The following is a 20,176-nucleotide window of genomic DNA, read 5'->3' as shown; positions in this document are numbered from 1 at the left end:
TAAAAAAAACCACCATTAAAACTTACCTTTAATTTCTTTTGTAAAACGGACTCTTTGAGAGTCTGTAAGAGGCTTTGGCTGCTCATCAATGTTCCTTATGTCCAGGACTTCACACATGAACTCAATCACTGGTTGGGCTTTATAGAAAGCTGTTGCAGACACTAAATTGAAAGAAAATGATTATTACTGTCATGAGAAAGTGATCCAATGTAAAATTCTGGATTGAAATCCCACATTTAGGAGTGACTGGTGAAGATCAATATATATTTCATAAAGTATCATGAAGTGTAAGCTCTCGAGATACTTTTCTTTGAATAAGAATATAGACGACTTTCTATTTTCTAGTTATTTCCCAATTTTAAACATGCCATCTTATTTCATTTTAATCTTAATTTTAGTTTATCTGTTTAAAGTTGAATATTGTTAACATTATAGAGTATGCTTTGTTTACTTAAATTATGAAAATCTCAATGGAAAGTTATGCAAAATGATTTATCAATGAATTAAAGCTACTTAGAGCTGCAACTACAGTTTGATTTATTTGGAATAGTAAAATAGTAATTTGGAATATCGTCACTTAAGTTTCTGTGAAGATAGCATGTTTTGAAATTGGGAAATACTAGAAAATGGAAAGTGTCATCTATAGCAAGACTTTATGCAAATTGCATAATTTCAAAGGATCCCTTTATTGTCATGTAATGGTACATTGAATGTATTACAGATGATATTCTTCAACTTTTGCCTGCCCCACAGCAAAAAAAATCCCCATGAGCATTGTCCAGCACCCCTAGCAATAGGAGAAGCAAATGAGAGTCACTGAATGCCAGTGGATTCACCTCCAGTGCTCCCTCAGCCTCTGTAGCCGCACAGACTCCTGTTCAAACTATCCCGAGTTCTGCATCCAAAACTCTTATACAATTAGGAAGCCTTCAGCGCTTCAGGCCACTGCAGGAGCCCTTCTTGCCCTCAGTACATCTCGAATCCCAGTTCCCACGAGCCAGTCTCCAAATTCCTCATCATCTCATCTTCCGACTGGGCACCCTCCAACCAGATGCCATTAATATCAACTACTCTTGCTTTCATTAAATTCACCCCCTCACTTCTCCCACCCCCCAACTCCCCATCACCTTCCCCAGCTCTGTCTCTCTCCCTTTTCCCTGTCTCCTTTTGCACTGACATAATCAATTCTCACCCCCCCTTATCTTATTGTAGCAACTGTGTCACAGTACAAAATGAATAACGAGAAAATGATCATAGTCGAGTTGAAGTTCAGTAAAAGTCATTCACTCAGTCCCACGTAGCTTTTTAAAACCCTATGCGTTCCAAATGACATAATCACATTGTGACATCATGACAACACGAGGAACCTCCCAAGCCGGTTCGATTAAGCCCCCCACCCCGAACTGGCGATACTATAGAACCTCTGGTGCTATAATTGTCCTTGGGCAGTCACCCGCACTTTCACATCGGGGGGTCATGGCTAGAGCTGATAAAGGTCGAGATGACCGGGCTTTACTCAGTCAATCTTAAATGTCTCTGGATGTCCCCCCAATGTCCAGTACACAAGTTATATGATTGTTTCATAGCACTCTGAAGGGGGCCTCATCTGGCCTCTGTCAGGGTGGCCTGTGTGCACCTCTAGGCAGAAACACAAACTCACAGTCCCGGAGTTTATTTGGGATGAAGGGTATCATTGTTCGATGCCTTGATGTGGGAACTGGAGCCAATTTTCCAAGCTGCCCTTGCAGTCTGACTAAGACTTCAGTTAGTGGCACCTCTTATCTGCGTGCTGTGGGCACGAACTCCCCAGGTTCAATGAGCAAGGTTCCCATAAAACATCTCTGCCGATGAGTTGAGATCCTCCTTGGGTGCCGTTCTTATTTATAGGAGGAGCCAGGGCAGCTCATCTGCCCAATCAGGTCCCTGGAGGTGGGCCATCAGTGCAGCCAGGGTGGTAGCTGTTTTCCCAGCAGTCACGACAAAATATCCCAGAGTGCAAAGGTAAACTTTGGGCCTCTAACGGAGGTGACATGTGTGGGTAGGCCGAACCGAGATTCCCAGGCCAAAATAAAAGCTCTGGCGCATGAATCAGTTGATGAGTCAGTCATAGGAACTGCCTCCGGCTATCGAGTGAATCTGTCTAAGACCATTAACAAGTCCCTAGATCTATGTGGAACCAGAAGTGGCCTGACAATGTTGAATGCACGTGGTCGAATCTGTGCTGTGCTGGCTGAAAAGGCTTAAGCGATGCTTTCATGTGCCTTTGCACTTTTGCAGATTGGCAGTCCGTGCATGTCTTTGCCCAGTATGTGACCTGCTTTTTGAGTCCATGCCATACAAACTTGTCAGCTATCTGGTGAACCGTTGCTCGAATTGAGGGGCGGAATAGTCTGTGAATGGTATCGAAAATGCAACATCTCCACACAGCATGGACAATAGAGCGAGGCCAACCTGTGGAAACGTCGCACAGGAGAGTTGTACCTTGCAGCCAAAGGCTACGTCCCCAAGTGCAGGATTGAGATAGTAGTTCTATAAGCCAGGAGTTCGTCATCCTAGCGTAGCGTTTCGGCAAGCACCTTGTAGTCTATACCTGGAGAGAGAGAACGTACTGCTTGAATGGAGGAGCGGAACAGGGCATCAGCCACCACATTATTCTTACTGGAGATGTGTTTAATCCTGGTTGAAAATTCAGATATGCAAGATAGGTGGTATTGCCGGCGGGATGACCAGGGATCGGATGCCTTCGCAAAGGCGAATGTTAGCAGTTTGTAATCAGTAAAAACTGTGAAGTCCATCTTCCAAAAAATAGCAAAGTGTCTGACTGCTGGGTACAGACGAATGTGCTGTATTTAGTTTCTGCAGGGTGGAGGTGTCTACTAAAAAACACCAGAGGTTTCCATTGTCCTTTGGCCTACTGTTCCAAGACCCCACCTACTGCTGCATTGGACATGTCTATCATCAACATGGTTGGTGCATACATTTGCGGATGGACCAGCAATGTTGCCTTTGGTAGGGCGTCTTGGTCAACTGGAATGCTACCATCATCTCCTTTGTCAACTTGAATTCTTTGACATCACTGGACACGACATCAAAGAGGATTTTAATAATATGAGCTGCAGAGGGTAGAAAGCAACAATAGAAATTGACCATCCCCACAAATTCCTGGAGTCCTTTGATTGTATTGGGCCTCGCGAATTTGAGGATGGCCTCCACCTTGCTAGGCAATGGACAAAACCCTGACTACTAATCTGATGTCTCAAGAACTCGAAAGAGGACTGCCCAAATTTGCACTTGGCAGGGTTCACAGTTAATCCGAACTCTCGTAGGCGGCGCCAGAGTAAATGCAGATGCTGCATTTGTGGGAGTGGCTGGTGACGAGTATGTCATCCAAGAATATAAAAAGGAAGTCCATGTCACGCTCCACTGTGCCCATCAGTTGCTGGAATGTTTGTGCAGCATTTTTGCACTCAAAAGGCATTCTCAAAAATTCAAAGAGGCCGAATGGTGTTATGATGGCAGTGTTGGGAACATCCTCTGGGTTTACAGGCTTTTGGTGGCACCCACGCACAGTCAATTTTAGAAAATATCCTGGCCCATGAAGATTAGCTGTAAAGTCCTGTGTATGGGGCTCCTGGGTAGTAGTCTGCAGTGGTAGTGTCATTGAGATGCCTGTAATCCCAGCAAGGTCTTGAGCCTCCCATGGCTTTAGGCATCGTTCGAGGGTTATGAAAGCCCTCATCAGTCAACATGAGGCGGATGTCTTCTGGCATATGCTCTAAAAACAACTGCTTGAAGAGCAAGCACAGCCTATGGCTGTATGCCAGTTCCAACATGTCGTTCATTAACTCTGAAGGGGCGTGGTTCCCCAGGCCGAGATCTGGTGGGTCCTGAAGGAAATTCACTGGTCGAGGGCACCTACCACATGATAGTACTTAACGGCATCCACTTCTATCTTGCGAATATGGAACTGCACCTCAGTCTATCCGAACCAAACTTTAGGTCGAGTTGTCCAAAAGACAGGCAGTTTGAGCGAAACCGTGGTGTTGTCCATGTTGGGCCCAAAATCCGTTTGGGCCCATCGGGGTCACCAATGTAGTAACTGCATTGCAGTGTGAAATGAAGAACGAGAAAATGATCAGACGTAGTCGAGTCGAAGTTAAGTAAAAGTCATCCATTCAAACAGTCACATGCAGCTTTTTAAAACCCTGCTCATTCCAAAAGACATCATTGCATTGTCATGACATTACTCAGAAACTCCCGAACCGGTTCGATTAAGCCTCTTGTGAGCCGCTACAATATCCAATTAACACCTTTTATTGGTATGGACTCCTCCCTCAGCCAGCACTGTCTCTATTCAGAGATTGAGATTTCCTGTTTATTGCTCATTGTACTTATTCCTTTAAGAGAGGCTCAGGCCTGAAACGTTGGCAATATATTTTGTCTCCTATGGATGCTGAAAAGACCAGCTGAGTTCCTCCAGCATTTCGTTTTTACTACAATCACATGTCTGCAGACTTTTGTTTCACTCCAGCAGTCAGTCCTCAGCCCAGTGTGAGTCCTTAGATTTCGGGAGGCAAAATTACCACTTATTGGTAGTGCAAAAAAACTGTACACAACACACACATGTAAACAAATAAAGAAATGTAAGTAGATAACGAATGTAAACAGACTGACTGTGTTACAGAGAATAAAATAAAATCAATAAAGTGTACAAGTAGGAGTCCTTAAATAAGTCCCTGATTGTTTGTTGTTGAGGAGTCTGATGTTGGAGGGGTAGCAGCTGTTCCTGAACCTCTTATGGCACCTATAACTCTTTCCTGATGGCAGCAGTGAGAACAGAAAGTGTGCTGGGTGGTGTGGCTCCTCAATGACTGCTGGTGCTCTCTGATGGCAACGTTCCCTCACCCTTTGAAAAAAATCTATGTTTACATTAAATGCAAGTAATCTAGCCTTCACAATTCTCTGAAGTAGCTATTTACTTAGCAATGTTTTTATCCTTCTTTACTAAATTCTGAAACATTACTTTTCCTCAGGCTTACTGGTGTTTTCACAAGCTTTTTTTTTTACATTTGATGTTGTTTTTAACCTTGTTAGTCATTGCTGGATCATCCCCATTAGTTTTTTTTTGTGCCTTAATTGGAAACTATGCTTTAATTCTTCAAATGTGGGCCATTGCTTGCATACTGTTATATCTTTTAATGTAGTTACCCATTAAAAGTATGGCACCATAGCCATACTTCATAGTTTGCCTGTTTTAGATTTGGTTTCAAATAGAAAATCAAAAATAAACATGTTGGAAAACCAACTATACAGACTTTAGAAGGAAAAGGGTAACACAAAATGTCTAAAAGGAACTGACAGGGATAGAAAATGAACACTGTAGTCTAAATTGGTCACAATCACCTCACAAAAAATATCAACCCATCATCAAAAAAATAGATCCATAGCACATGAAATTATTTTGTGCTTGTACATGAAGCATAGAACCTTCATCGCATTAAAAAAACAATAATCTGACTTTCAGTAACTAGTTAAAGATCAATACAAATCTTCAGCATAAAAGAAGGTACATTACCATCAATGTTCAACATCATTTTCCACATGGCAGGTCTGACAGATTGATGGAAACCAAACCAGACTTCTCTGCCTCCACCTAATGGGTGATAGTAACCCTCAGGTGGAGAAAAGAAAGAGCGACCAACAGGGGTATACCTGAAAGTGAAGAATGAGATTAATGGTGCCATCATATTATTGCATCATGTGAGAAAGGTATAGGTTGATGGGGTGAGTGGGGTTGTTTGTAGTAGTTTTAGATTTCTGGATCTGACAACATATTGTCAAAGCCCAGGCAACAGATCTTGCTTATTTTCTGCCTCAATATGCAGGCTCTTAGTACTGTTGGCTCATGAAACACTGTATCAAAATGCCAAATTACAATGGTTGAGAAATAAAAACAAACCAGTGGTAAATTTTACCTTCATCAAAACAAATTAGTTAGCATTGCACAACATCAACAGCTATCTGACATTCAACATGGAAGGATCACTGATAAGATTTTGACTTTCGAAACAAACAAAAACAGAATAGCTTCTGTCTTAGGAGAGACACAGGAGGTGCAGATGCTTGGATCTGGAACAAACTGTCTGCTGAAGGATCGAGCAGCATCAGTAGGAGCAAAAGAAAGGTCCACGTTTCAGGTCGGAACCCTTCAAAAAGGCTCTAATCAAGTCTTGATGAACAATTCCTGTTCAAAACATTGACTGCTCTTTTTCTCCCACTGATGCTGCTTGACCCACCGAGTTCCCTCAGCAGTGGACAGTACATTTAGCATACTAGTTAAGTACAATGCTAAAACAGCGCGAATGACCCAGCTTTGAATCCAGCGCAGTCTATAAAGAGTTAGTCCGTTCTCCCTGCATCTGTGTGGATTTCCCCCAGGCGCTCAGGTTTCCTCCCACCCTTCAAAACATACAGGGATTGTAAATTAATTGGGGTATTTGAGCAGCACAGACTCATTGGGCAGAGGGGTATGTTACCGTGCTGTATGTTTAAATTAAAAAATTTTTTTTAAGTTGTTTGCAGCTTCCATATTAACCCAATCAATGAGACATCATATTGCTCACATTTCAATTGCAGCAGTCATTTTACAGTGAAGAAAAAAAAATCCAACATTGTTTTTTTCATGAGTTTGTTCAAATTTAGTTCCTTAATATGGCTGCATCATAAATAGACCAAGTAAGACCACAAGCCTTCAAGATTTAACTCAAATAATTGGAAAATACTTTGCATTTAATACATTTATTTAAAAAAATTTAGACTTACAGCACAGTAACAGGCCTTCAAGAATGCATTATTAAAGGTATTCAATAAACCTTAATGAAGAACCAGAGTCCGAATCTAGACTGTCCCTAGGACCAATAGAAATACAAGTCTTTCAAACCCAGAGACATCAAAGAGTTTGTTGCCTGACTCAGACTCTTGTGAAAAAGAATGAGAGTGCTTGTACATGAATTGCAAAATGGTAATTTCCTGCGCAGCAGTTAATTAGGAAGGCAAATGGGATTCTCATCTTGATTACTAGAGAGCAGGGAGTTTTTGCTGCAATTGTACAAGGTAGTGTTGAGGCTGCACCTAGAATATTGTGTGCAGTTTTGGACTCCCGACTTGAGAAAGGATGTACTGACTTTGAGGGCAGTGCACGGGAAGTTCCCCAAGTTGATTCTGGGAATGAGGGGCTAACTTACGAGGAGAGATTGAGTAGTCTGGAATGATACTCATTGCAGTTAGAAGAATGGGGGTGGTATCTTATAGAAGCATGTACAATTATGAAAGGAATAGATAAGATAGAAGTAGGGAAGTTGTTTCCTCTGGCAGGTGACACTAACAGTAGGAGACATAGCCTTACGCTTTGGCGTAGATTTACATTCTTTTTCAATCTTCTCATTGATTTATAATAGTAAAACATAAACACAATGTATATGGAATACATAATAAGTACAACACAACACTTTATACAAAGCTATTATAATCAGTATCAACATCACTAATCGTTTCTAAACCCTAAATTAAGAAATTGTACAAATTAATTTATTGTAATATATATATCTCCACTTCCTAGACTGGAGTTGTATGGTGAAATTCATATTTATGTCAATTATACAACATCGGATTTTCTCTAAATTAAGGAACATCATAATTTCACATAACCATTGAATATGAGTGGGCAGAGCAGTATCCTTCCATCTAAGTAGTATTGAATGTCTTGTTATAAGGTAAGTAAAATGTATTATTTGACGTTTAGTTGGCATTAAAGCCATGCAGCTCTCTGCCGAAAAGAGCAACTAAAGAATTAGACTCTAAGGTTAAGTCAAGAATTATTGTATAGTCTGAAAAACCTCCGTCCAGTATCTCCTAAGGTTCAAACAAATCCAAAATCTCCATTGTTACATCTGTCACAATGAGGACTTTACATCTGTCACAATGAGGACTCATATTCGGATAGATATGAGAAAGTTTATCTTTGAGTTTATTGGTTCTACAAAATAATTGATTTCTTATAGTCTTAAAAGGAAGATCAGATTAAGTAGGTACTAAGGTGGTTAAAGGAAAAAGCTCACTTTTATGAAGATTTAATTTGTAGCCTGAAAATTGACTAAATTGAGAAAGCAAGGATAATGGAAGAAATAGAAGTATCATGGTTGGAAATGAAAAACAGAAGATTATCTACATAAAGAGAGACTTTATGAAGTCTCCTTCCTAGAGATTCCTGAAATGCTCTCAGATTTTCAAAATGCAATAGCTAAAAGATACAAAGCCAAATTGAATAGTGAAAGATTAAGAGGACAGCCTTTTCTAGATTGTTGAAAATTGGTAAGAATAGATGCTGTTGGAGATGTATAATAGCTTAATCCATGTGATGAAACCAGATCCAAAGTTAAATCTTTTTAAAATCTCAAACAAATATTTCCACTCAACCCAGTCAAAAGCTTTCCCTGCATCTAAGGAAATAACACATTCCGGGACTGCAGTGGAAGATGAATATATAATATTCAATATTAAAGTGTGAGTAATGATTTTTAATAAAACCCATCTGATCTTCTGAAATGATAGACTGTATGATTTTCTCTAATCTGTGGGGTAAAATTTTAACATTTACATTTAATAAAGAAATGGGCCCATAAGAGGTGCAATTAGACACGTCTTCATTTTATTTTGCAATTAGAGAGATTGAGGATTCATAAAATGTCATTGGCAATTTGCCCAGTTTAAAAGAATTAGAAAGGACAGAGCATAAGTGGGGTGCAAGTACATGAGAAAATGCCTTGAAAAACTCCCCATGGAATCCATTAGGGCTGGGCGCTTTCGCAGATTGTAAGGAAAAAATTCCCTTTGCTATCTTCTCTTGAGATAAAGGATCAACAAACCATTTTTGACTATCTGAAGATAGTGTAGGAATATTCATCCAATCAAAAAAGCTATTCATTAAATTGCTATCATTAGGATATTCAGAAATATGCAATTTAGAATAAAATTTTCTAAATATTTCTGCATAGTCAATAATGATAGTATCATCGCTGTTTCAAATCTCTGCAATTTGCTGTTTAGCAGCAAACCCTTTGGCTGATTGGCCAAAAGTTTTAGGCATTTGTAAAATTGACTCTTACTTTTTAAAGAGGACTTTCAATTGGATATGTCAAAATAAGATCAAATTTAGATTTAAGATCAACACACTTTTTATATAAATCAGGGTTTGAAGCCAAAGCATATTGTTGATCTAATTGTTTCAATTTGTTGGCAAATTCTTTTTTTTTCCTTATTAGCCTTTTTCTAAATATTTACAGTATAAGATATAATTTGGCCTCTGAGGTAAGCCTTCAAAACATCCCAAAAAATCTGACTAGAAGATTCATCAGAGATGTTACTTTAAAAAAAACCTGTTAGGTTCTTCCAAAAATTTAAAGGGAACATACACTCAAATCAGGCAAAAAAAGAAAACAAACGTTCAAAAAATCCTGGAGCATCAATATTAGGAGCATAGACATTGGCAAAAACTACCAACATACTACATAATTTGCTTGATACGATCACAAAACATTATGTTGATCAAAGGGAATGATTTGGTCCATAAGAATTGGCATCCCTTTGACTAGGCACAAATTATCACCACATCGAAAGTATGCTTTCTGTGAAAATATAACTAGCCTTAAACCGTTTAATGTGTGCAAATATTTTGCTTGTTTTTACAGGATGGTTAAGGCCATTAATATTCCAGCTCATCAAGTTAATATCAATATTAATTATCTCTAATTAATAATTAAAGTTGTTTTGGAAAAAAAACACACAAAATCCAAGTGACTAACATTAGCAAAGAGACGAAGATAAACATGTCTATGAAAGGCCAAAAAAAGTTCCAATCCTCCCCCCACCCACAACCAGAAAGTTATCCTAAAAGGTATCATCTATAAACGAATTGAACTAACCCCCTAATTGTCCTTCTGGCTTAGGTGCAATTCTAATGTAATCTTGTTAGTACTTCCAGAATGAACAAAATTAGCATTTTGCAATTAAAAAAAATCCAAGGACAATTTTTGACTTTTTGAAATTATTTCAAAAGATTGAAAAAAGACTGAGCACTTCCTAAATGTCCTTGTCCTAAATAAATTATTGCCATTTATATTATTATTGATACAGCAAAGAAAAGAAAATCTGAAACGACCTCACACTTAAAAAACCCTGTATTGATTTTAAAGGGAACACAAAAAAGTTATCAGTTTCAGTCCAGTTACAAAGGTTGAGAAATAGACAAAAGGTGTTCCAAATACTCCTGGGCTTCCTGTACCGAATCTAACCACTTCTTACATTTATCAGAAAGTATGACTCGAAGATGCAAAGGGTATAGCAATGCAGGTTTACAGCCGTATTTATACAGTTCTGACATAAATTCTTTGTAAGCAGCATACTCTTTCAATACCTCAGGGCAGAAATCTTCCACAAATCTGAGACATTGACCACGATATACAAGCATCCCTCTAAGATGAGATTCAAGTACAAGATCTTTAATTTGGTAACGGTGGAGTCTTAGAATACCCAAATGGGGTTTGTGTCCAGAAGTTGGTTTAAACATTAAAGATTTGTGTGCATGGTCCAACTCTGAAAGAGATGGCAAGTCCGCCTATCCAAATGCTTCACAAAGTAAGTCAGCAAAGAACTTAGTGAGCTGCCCCATATCAGTATCTTCCTTCAAGCCCAGAATTCGTAAGTTTTGCCTCCTACTTCTTCCTTCTAAGTCTACAACTTTCTGAATTAATTTCTTAATAATATTGGTTAGTCTACCGACGATATCCTCTCACATCACCTGATTCCTGCTTTTTCAACAGCAGAGATCGGTTCTTTATAATCATCCATTCTCTTTCTTAAAGCATCTAGTTTAACATTAATTTGATCCAAAAAGCCTCTAAGATCATTAGCTGGCTGACTTTGTGTTGTTCCAACAAAGAAGATAAAGGAATTTCTTCTTCTCTCTTTCCACCTTTAGCATTTCTTGTAGTCATCTTAAAGAAACAAGAAGCATACACTTTGATGCGAAGTTATTTTAGTATGAGGATGTTAGTAAATGGAAGGCTTGTAAAGGAGTTTGGAGTACTTAACAAGCTGCTACTTCATCAATTGCCAGCAGGAAGTCCCTGTTGTAGATTTAAGACAGAGATAAGGAGGAACTGCTTCTCCCCGAGAGTGGTGAATCTGTGCAATTCTCTGTCCAATTAAGTAGTAGAAGATGCCTCATGAAGTGCATTCAAGATACAGTTGGTTAGATACTTGAATAATAGGAGGATTAAGGATCATGGGGAACAGGCAAGGTAATGGAGTTGAATCCGCAGCTAGATCAACCATGAATTTATTGGATGGACCAGACAGTCTACTCTTGCGTCTGTTTCTTATGTTATTAGCTTCACAGTGAAATTCACCAATGTACTCTTATCGGTGAGGCCGTATCTTGAATACTGTGTGCAATTTTAGTCTCCTAACTTGAGAAAAGATGTTCTGACTTTGAGGACAGTACAACAGTTTCCAGAAAACAAATGTGGAAATATCTGAATGAAAACAAGTGTTAATTGGCCTTTCCCTGAAAGTTAGGCACTCTAAATGTCACTTCCCTTCCTCAATCCCTGTGAGGCACACCTACTTCAGTAATCTAGGGCCAAGCAGGTCGTGCCACTTATCCAAAAGGTCAGGATCTTACTGAAAGCTCTCTATTGACAAGATAGCTTGAGATGTTATAAAGAACATAACAGCACAGGAACAGGACCCTTGGCCCACAATGTCTCTACCAAACATGATGCTCAAATTAAACTACAATTCTGCTGCTTGCATATCTGGATGGCTCTTAAACACCATCATACTTGTTTCCATCATGACACCTGGTAGCCCATTCCACGCACCCACCATTCTCTAGATTAAAAAAAAATTAGCCCACACATCTCCTTTTATCTACTCTTCTCCCTTACTTTAAACAGATATCCTCTAGTATGAGGGCATTTTTACCATAAAAGAAATATTCTGAATGACCTTTTATTTTTGCTGCTTATAATTTTATAAACTTCATCAGGGTCACCCCTGTAACCTTCGCTCCAGAGAAAACAATCCAAGTATGCACAATGCTTTGCCATAGCTCATATTCTCCAATTCTGGCCATATCCTGGTAAATCTCTTGTACCCTTTTTCCATAGCCTCCAAATCCTTCCACTAATGGTACAAACAAAATTGCACACAGTAGGACAATTCACCATAACCAAAGTTTTATTATATTCATTTGCTTCTTATATTCATATTCAATGCCCCTACCAATGACTTAAACATGGCATACACCTCCTTTATCACTCTATCTACTTGCCTGCCCACTTTCAAGGAACAATGGAACCAGACCTCCAGATTCATCTGCAAACCTTTTTTTAAAAAGAGTCTGCCATTAACTATATACTTTCCCCCTACATTTGAGCTCCCAAAGTACAACACATCACATTTGTCCAGGTTAAATTTTATCTGCCATTTCTCTGTTCATATCTGTAACCGACCTATATCCTGTTGTATTCCTTGATAGCCCTCTATACTGTCAATATCTCCACCAAGCCTTGTTTCACCTGCAAACTTACAAATCCACTCACCTACTTTTTCATTCAAGTAGTTTATATTTATCACAAACACCAATCCCTGTGGAATACCACTGGCCGTGGACATCCAGCCAAATAATATCCCTCCACCACTCAAGTCTCTTTTCTGGGCAAGCCAATTCCAAATTTAAGCTATTAGTTCATGGTGGATGCCATGCATCTTTACCTACTGGATCAACCACCGATGAAGGACATTGTCTAATTCCTCAATTAAGTCCATGTAGAAAACATCCAATGCACTATCTCACCACATCTTCAAAAAGCTGAATCAAATTTGTGAGACATAATCTACCCCACAAAGCCATAGACCATCCCTAATGTGATCATGCTGTTCCAAATGAGTGTAAATCTTTCTTTTTAAACTTGCTTTTGTGATTTTGAAATCAATATAATTCAAGAAATAGACAAACCTTGCCTATTATATGTACATTCTTTATGGTATATCTCAAGACATCAGATTACCTCATTGATGCCAGATGCCTCATCGCCACATCCAGTGCTTGAACAGAGTCTAATGGAACTTGAATTCGACCACTGACGAGGGCTTCATGCAGTAGTCTCCAACTCACCACTGCTAGCCATTTAATGGAAACCTTAAAAATCCGATCTTTTCCTTCACCAGGAATGGTCACCTCAAAATCAACCTTGCATTAAAAAAACACACACAAATAAATCAGCAAAAAAGTTAGGTCCTTCAATCAAGAGCTTTTTATCCCCCCCCCCCCCCCCCACCCATTATACAAGCTAAAAACCAATAAACAACCCAAGGTTAAATGAATGAAATTCTACCAATCTTTTGACAGCTGGGAGATTTCGGCCCTCAAATTCTTAATCTGGAAAAGATGGTCAAGACCGGGGCACTTATTTCAGAGTCACCAAGAACCTTGGCTGAGGCCCACATGCAAGTCAGACAGCAGAATGCTTTCTGAATCTCAACCTGCGGAACCATCAAGATTTGTTGCTTATGCATTGGGCTCTTCCCTAACATTGCCACCAAGAGCCAAAGACTCACTGACATGTTTGCATTTATTTTTTATCTGCCAAAATGTTAGTTGGCCTCTGATTGGAATGATACAAACATAGCATTGTTGGTGTAGCAGTTATCGCCATGCCTTTACAGCACCAGCGATCAGGACCAGGGTTAAAATCTGCGCTGTCTGTAAGGAGTTTCTACGTTCTTCCTGTGCCTGTGTGGGTTTTCCCCAGGGGCTCCGGTTTCCTCCCACTGTTTGAAACATACCACGGGTGTAGGTTAATTAGGTGGCATGGACTCATGGGCCGAAATGGCCTGTTACCATGCTGTATATCTAAATTTTTAAAAAAATTAAACGATTAAAAAATGTATAGCAACATTGTGTCACTAGCTCTGATTTACTTTGATTTAAATAACATACATAGAATGAAATAAAACAAGTAAAACTGCACAAAATGCTCTGCCCAACAGTGTATTGTATTTCTTGTAAAGACACATAAAACTAGCACACCATATTTAGTGGGATGAAAGAGTGGTAACCAGATTAAAAATGTCATGATTGCATCAGTTATGTTTGTAAACAGCATTAAATACATTTAAAAACATCCTGCAACCGTGGAGGTCTGTGGCCATGATGGTGGTGCCTGTGCTTGGCAGCAGCTACGAGGGGTTGCAGACTCCAGGGGAGCAGCAGACCAGCATGGGGCCCCAGAAACAGGGAGAACCTCCTATTAAAAAAAAGCAGAGTGACTATCCTAAGGGTTGAGACTGAGACTGAGCAAGAGACTCAGTGGCTGAGGGACCCACAGGTTGTGGGCAACATGTGGTTGGAGGACTCACACGGGCTGCTGGAGAATGGCTTGTGGGAACCAAGTATCAGAACCCGGATTCAAGAGGGTGCTGCAGGTAAGAAGGGCTCCCGAAGAGCCTTGGGCACTGAAGCTTCTTGATCGTGTCAGAGGTTTGGATCTGAAGCTCAGGTTGCCAATGAATAGGAGTCTGAGCAGATGCAGAGATTGTGGGAGCCCTGGAGGTGAATCCATGGACACTCAGTCACTCTGAAGGGTATCTCTTTTGCTGTCCTTCTCTCCTACTGTAAGGGGCGCTGGGTTATTCCAATGATGACTTTTTGTCTGCCTTATGGAAGGCAAAATTTTGTGTAATATTACGTTCTGCACGACTACATCTCAAGATGTTGCTAGATTACATCACCTTATAACAAGAAAACAAAGGACTCTACATCACCTTTGTTGATCTCACCAAAGCCTTCGACACCGTGAGTAGGAAAGGGCTTTGGCAAATACTAGAGCGCCTCGGATGCCCCCCAAAGTTCCTCAACATGGTTATCCAACAAGATCGGGTCAGATACAGCAATGAGCTCTCTGAACCCTTCTCCATTAACAATGGCGTGAAGCAAGGCTGCATTCTCGCACCAACCCTCTTTTTAATCTTCTTCAGCATGATGCTGAAACAAGCCATGAAAGACCTCAACAATGAAGACGCTGTTTACATCCGGTATCGCACGGATGGCAGTCTCTTCAATCTGAGGCGCCTGCAAGCTCACACCAAGACACAAGAGCAACTTGTCCGTGAACTACTCTTTGCAGACGATGCCGCTTTAGTTGCCCATTCAGAGCCAGCTCTTCAGCGCTTGACGTCCTGTTTTGCGGAAACTGCCAAAATGTTTGGCCTGGAAGTCAGCCTGAAGAAAACAGGTCCTCCATCAGCCAGCTCCCCGCCATGACTACCAGCCCCCCCTCATCTCCATCGGGCACACAAAACTCAAAACGGTCAACCAGTTTACCTATCTCGGCTGCACCATTTCATCGGATGCAAGGATCGACAACGAGACAGACAACAGACTCGCCAAGGCAAATAGCGCCTTTGGAAGATTACACAAAAGAGTCTGGAAAAACAACCAACTGAAAAACCTCACAAAGATTAGCGTATACAGAGCCGTTGTCATACCCACACTCCTGTTCAGCTCCGAATCATGGGTCCTTTACCGGCATCACCTACGGCTCCTAGAACGCTTCCACCAGCGTTGTCTCCGCTCCATCCTCAACATTCATTGGAGGGACTTCATCTCCAACATCGAAGTACTCGAGATGGCAGAGGCCGACAGCATCGAATTCACGCTGCTGAAGATCAAACTGCGCTGGGTAGGTCACGTCTCCAGAATGGAGGACCACCGCCTTCCCAAGATCGTGTTATATGGCAAGCTCTCCACTGGCCACCGAGACAGAGGTGCACCAAAGAAGAGATACAAGGACTGCCTAAAGAAAGCTCTTGGTGCCTGCCACATTGACCACCGCCAGTGGGCTGATATCGCCTCAAACCGTGCATCTTGGCGCCTCACAGTTTGGCGGGCAGCAACCTCCTTTGAAGAAGACCGCAGAGCCCACCTCACTGTCAAAAGACAAAGGAGGAAAAACCCAACACCCAACCCCAACCAACCAATTTTCCTTTGCAACCACTGCAACCGTGTCTGCCTGTCCCGCATCGGACTTGTCAGCCACAAACGAGCCTGCAGCTGACGTGGACTTTACCCCTCCATAAATCTTCGTCCGCGAAGCCAAGCCAAAGAAAAGATAACAAGAAAATTAAAATGGAGAAATATTCCAGAGAATTTCACATAAACATAATCAAGTTGTGTGCTTAGAGCCTTGATGTGTAATCTGCCTTGTTTTTTGGATACCATTAATGAGGGGAGTGAAGAAAAGTATGAGTGCAAGATCATTTGAGACTCCAGAGGCAATAGTTCAGTGATAGAAAGGGAGGTTATTGCAGCATACTCCCTGGTAACAATAGGAAACAAACAAGGCAGTCCAATTAATGGAGGGAAATACTTAGTATAAAATACTTTAGATGTGGTTCACTCAACTGTGATGCAGATCAAGAAAATCCTAGGTTCATCACCAATTTATTTTCTATTTCTTTGATGAGCTTTGAAGTGTTTTCAGGTTAGAATACAGTATAAATGTAAGCTGCAGTTGAGTTACAAATCATCCATTCGATATTAATGGAGTTGGAGTAAGAAAAACAATGAGACCATCTGCTCTTAACAACACTGGTTACTCCCCAACTGTTCCACATGCTATAAACACAGAGTGCAAGAAACAGAAGACTCTGCTGTGATGGTTCTTGCAACCTGTGCTGTTAAGAGAACACAATCAATAACAGCAGCCACAAAATTGAGATGCCATTCTAGTGAAACCGTCTGAAATTAGATAAATTTGGTATCTGTCTGGTAAAGTCCCAAGAGAAGAATAAGCACAACAATTTTGTGAGGTATTTAAGTAGTGCTGGATGAATACTGATCAGCAGGCCTACCCAACATGATTTTCACAATAACCTGCTTTGAAAATACCAATATGTCATCCAATATGTCAAGTTTCCAATTTGCATTGCTCAGTTCAAAGGTGACTTTGTTAATTTTTTCTCAACCAAAAGAAAAAAGCTTATCCCCATTCCATGAAGAGATAAAAGACTTTATCCCCTTCCCCATATGACATGCAACATACCCGATCCTGGCCAATTGGAAGTAATGTTGCTGTATAAATATTCTTTTTCCCATCATATACTGGCTTTCTGTCTCCAAAGATCTGAGGTTTGAAATGCTGAACCATGTACTCCACCACTTCCCTGTAAAACAAAGGCAATCCTTACCAAGATTCAGTGTTATTTTAGGTAAGTTTCAATCACCTTTTACTCCATTGATACATATTATTTTGGTTTAATTAATGGAAATCATATTTAGCACAGTGCAATTTTCTTTTGTTTTCAGAGGTTGCAAAAGTGAAGACATGCATCTTGCTGAAGGATAGATCATAAATGGAAAACAGATAATTTATGAATTGTGAAACTACTGTATGTGAAACTATCATGTCTTCCCAAATTACAGCAAAAAAGAGATAACAGTTCAAGAGCGAAAATGGAACAGCAATTGCTGAATGGTAATCAGTTTCACCCTTGTTTATCTCAAAAATGATGCTCACATCAGGCATCGGCTAATTTAAATAAAGGGCAAAATTCCTTACAAATCACTTGAAAGAAAAAAAATTTTGAATGGTCTACTGTCAAATTAATTTTAAATTTGGAATATTAAGTTTCACCACACAAGATCTCCTGAGGTCATCCAAATCTGGCCACGATGCATCCCCCTATTCTAATGTGCCTTCAAAACCTTACATTCACCTAGAAAATACAAGTCATTCTACAATTCTCCTCATTTGAGGCATTCAGTTCTGATTTCAACTTTTATGGATACAAGTGAAGATTCCTGGAAGGTATGAAGTCACTTCTTAAACAAGCTGTTATCAAGAATCATTAAGGCTGTCTTAGAAATTGCCAATCTGATTTTTGAACAGATAACACTATATCTCTTGGACAAGAGAATTATCTCAACACCAAAGGATTACTCTTGTATGGGTGAAGGCTCATACAATTTAATGGAACAATTTTATTTTCAAGCAATCTCAACACTATTTTGTCCACCCTAAAGTTGAGATTTTCTCAACTTCACAAACTTAAATGCAAAAGTGTGACAATTTTTTTTGTTGCAAACGTTCAAATATTCATCAAAGCAAATTTTTTAAATTCCCCTGAATGCAACTAACAAACATCACCACCAATGGAAACACAATAGTTCAAATCACTATCAATCACAATAAGACGAGCACATTTATAAGGTTGAAGTTTACACGTTTTTTTTTACATCTAATATAGAAATAAAATGTCTGCACATAGAGGTGCCATTTTTGTAACTGCATACAAGTTCAGTGTATGCTTATTTGAGTTAGCAAGCAGCTCAATGAAGTAAAGGTAAAATATGTTTTTCCATCCACCATTAACGTTGCTCAAACCTGATGTGTAGCAGGAGAAATTCAAAGTTTAAATCAAAGAGCTATTTATCTAGTTTCATCAAGAGAAATCTCAAAATACAAAATAAGGAGCCAATAGCAATAAATCTTGAGCATAAAATCTTTGTTATTATTGTACCTCATTAAACTGCTCCACAGAGTGTGGATTTATTATGGTGCATTTGGTCCAGATGCCTGAACTCTCACAGATGCAAATTGTCTTTACTTCAGAAAGATGCCCATTAGGGCTGTGTGCTACTGTGTTAGGAACCTGGCTTGAACCTCTGGTTCCTGACAGCTGAGTCAGGAACCTGGTGAGAACTTTTGCTCTTCTTCCACCATTGTAAAAGAAAATATAGTGAAACCCCCTGGCATTCTTGCAGCAAACTCCTCCATGGCTCAATTTGAAACAGTCAGATCAACTATGATCTTATTAAATGGTGTGGCAGATTCGGTGGCTTAGACTGGCTATTCCTGCTCCTATTTCTTATGTAAAGGATTGGCTGCACCCTGACTGATAGGGTGTAGATAGGGCATTGCTAGTACAGTAAAATCCCTGATATCCGGCACCTATAGGGATCGTGAATGCCAGATATGCAAATTTTCTAGTTGCATAGGACGCACTCTTACAATGCCTAATACACCTGCAGTTAGAATAAAGAGTTTAAAAGACAAAGGAAAGTACAAAATGGATTTTTTAAAAATCAGTATTCTAGTGCTTAATTATGTAAAATTCACTTTAATTAGGTAATTCCCATAACTTAGTTCGAGGCTGGGTGGTTGCTTTACCTCTCTCCAAGACAGCAGGCCGAATCGCATATTCAACCGTGGATAATGGCATTTGAACTGAACTGTTGAATTATTAAACTTAATGTTTGAACCAAATTGTTAAACGATTAAACTTGGTGTTTGTACAACTCACAAACTACAACAACACTAATAAAGACTCTTATTAGGCAGGGACAAGGAGACACTGGAAGAGTCGCCCCAGTGGTGAGCGGCATCAGCCGACACTTCACCCTAGGTGCCACCATTTTATTCAAACACAATTTTATTCAAACAGCTGCGGGCATGGCACAACTGGGGCGCTCTGCTGGCTGAACGTTTGCTCCCATCTTCACCAAGGGCTTGCGTGTTGGTTTACAATTTTAAACTTTTATTTATTCTTATTTATTTAAAATTTTTATTAATTTATTTCCTCAATATTTTTGCCAGTTGCTTGAATTCAGGTTGCTGGGATTTTACTGTCCTAGCAGCATTGTTCTAGGTCTTGACTATGCAGATCTTATGGTTTCTCTTATCATTTCAGTTGGTGTGATTGGAGTTTTCATCTTTATCTTGTTTGAGCTTGTCACCACTATTCTCTCAACTGGAGAAGGCCAAGCAGCCACACAAAGGAAGGAACTGATGAAACCTCGGTGGTCTTACGACATGTCGCAGGGACTGCTAATTTCTAATAATAGCCTACATCTCAGCAATGAATGGCTGCAGCACTCGGCTTGGCTTGAATGATGCCAGTCCTCTCAGGCAGCCTCTCTAAGTGAGTTATGGGTGATTCATTGCTGGATTCATCCTAAAGTTATAGCAATGGGAAGGGCAGGGGTTTCCAAAAAGTTCCCTTCATATCAATACTGTCAGTAAAGCTTGCAAGAATTATCTCTTTTAGCCCTTAT

The 20,176-nt window shown here is 39.9% G+C and overlaps 1 protein-coding gene across 3 annotated transcripts in view; it reads right to left on the bottom strand.

Annotated features, from left to right (window-relative positions):
- Positions 1–20,176, bottom strand: part of LOC138741496 (protein argonaute-1) — a 92,486-nt gene that overhangs the window by 55,223 nt on the left and 17,087 nt on the right. For all 3 annotated transcript variants that reach the window (XM_069895686.1, XM_069895687.1, XM_069895688.1), the window contains exons 3-6: positions 17,166–17,286; positions 13,131–13,312; positions 5,576–5,712; positions 27–161 (exon numbers count right to left, since the gene is read on the bottom strand). In XM_069895686.1, coding sequence (XP_069751787.1) covers positions 27–161; positions 5,576–5,712; positions 13,131–13,312; positions 17,166–17,286 — 575 coding nt within the window. The remainder of the gene's footprint in view (positions 1–26; positions 162–5,575; positions 5,713–13,130; positions 13,313–17,165; positions 17,287–20,176) is intronic.

The sequence above is a fragment of the Narcine bancroftii genome, chromosome 8, assembly GCF_036971445.1.
Source record: "Narcine bancroftii isolate sNarBan1 chromosome 8, sNarBan1.hap1, whole genome shotgun sequence".
NCBI classification, from domain to species: domain Eukaryota; kingdom Metazoa; phylum Chordata; class Chondrichthyes; order Torpediniformes; family Narcinidae; genus Narcine; species Narcine bancroftii.
This window is presented reverse-complemented; position numbering and strand designations above follow the sequence as displayed.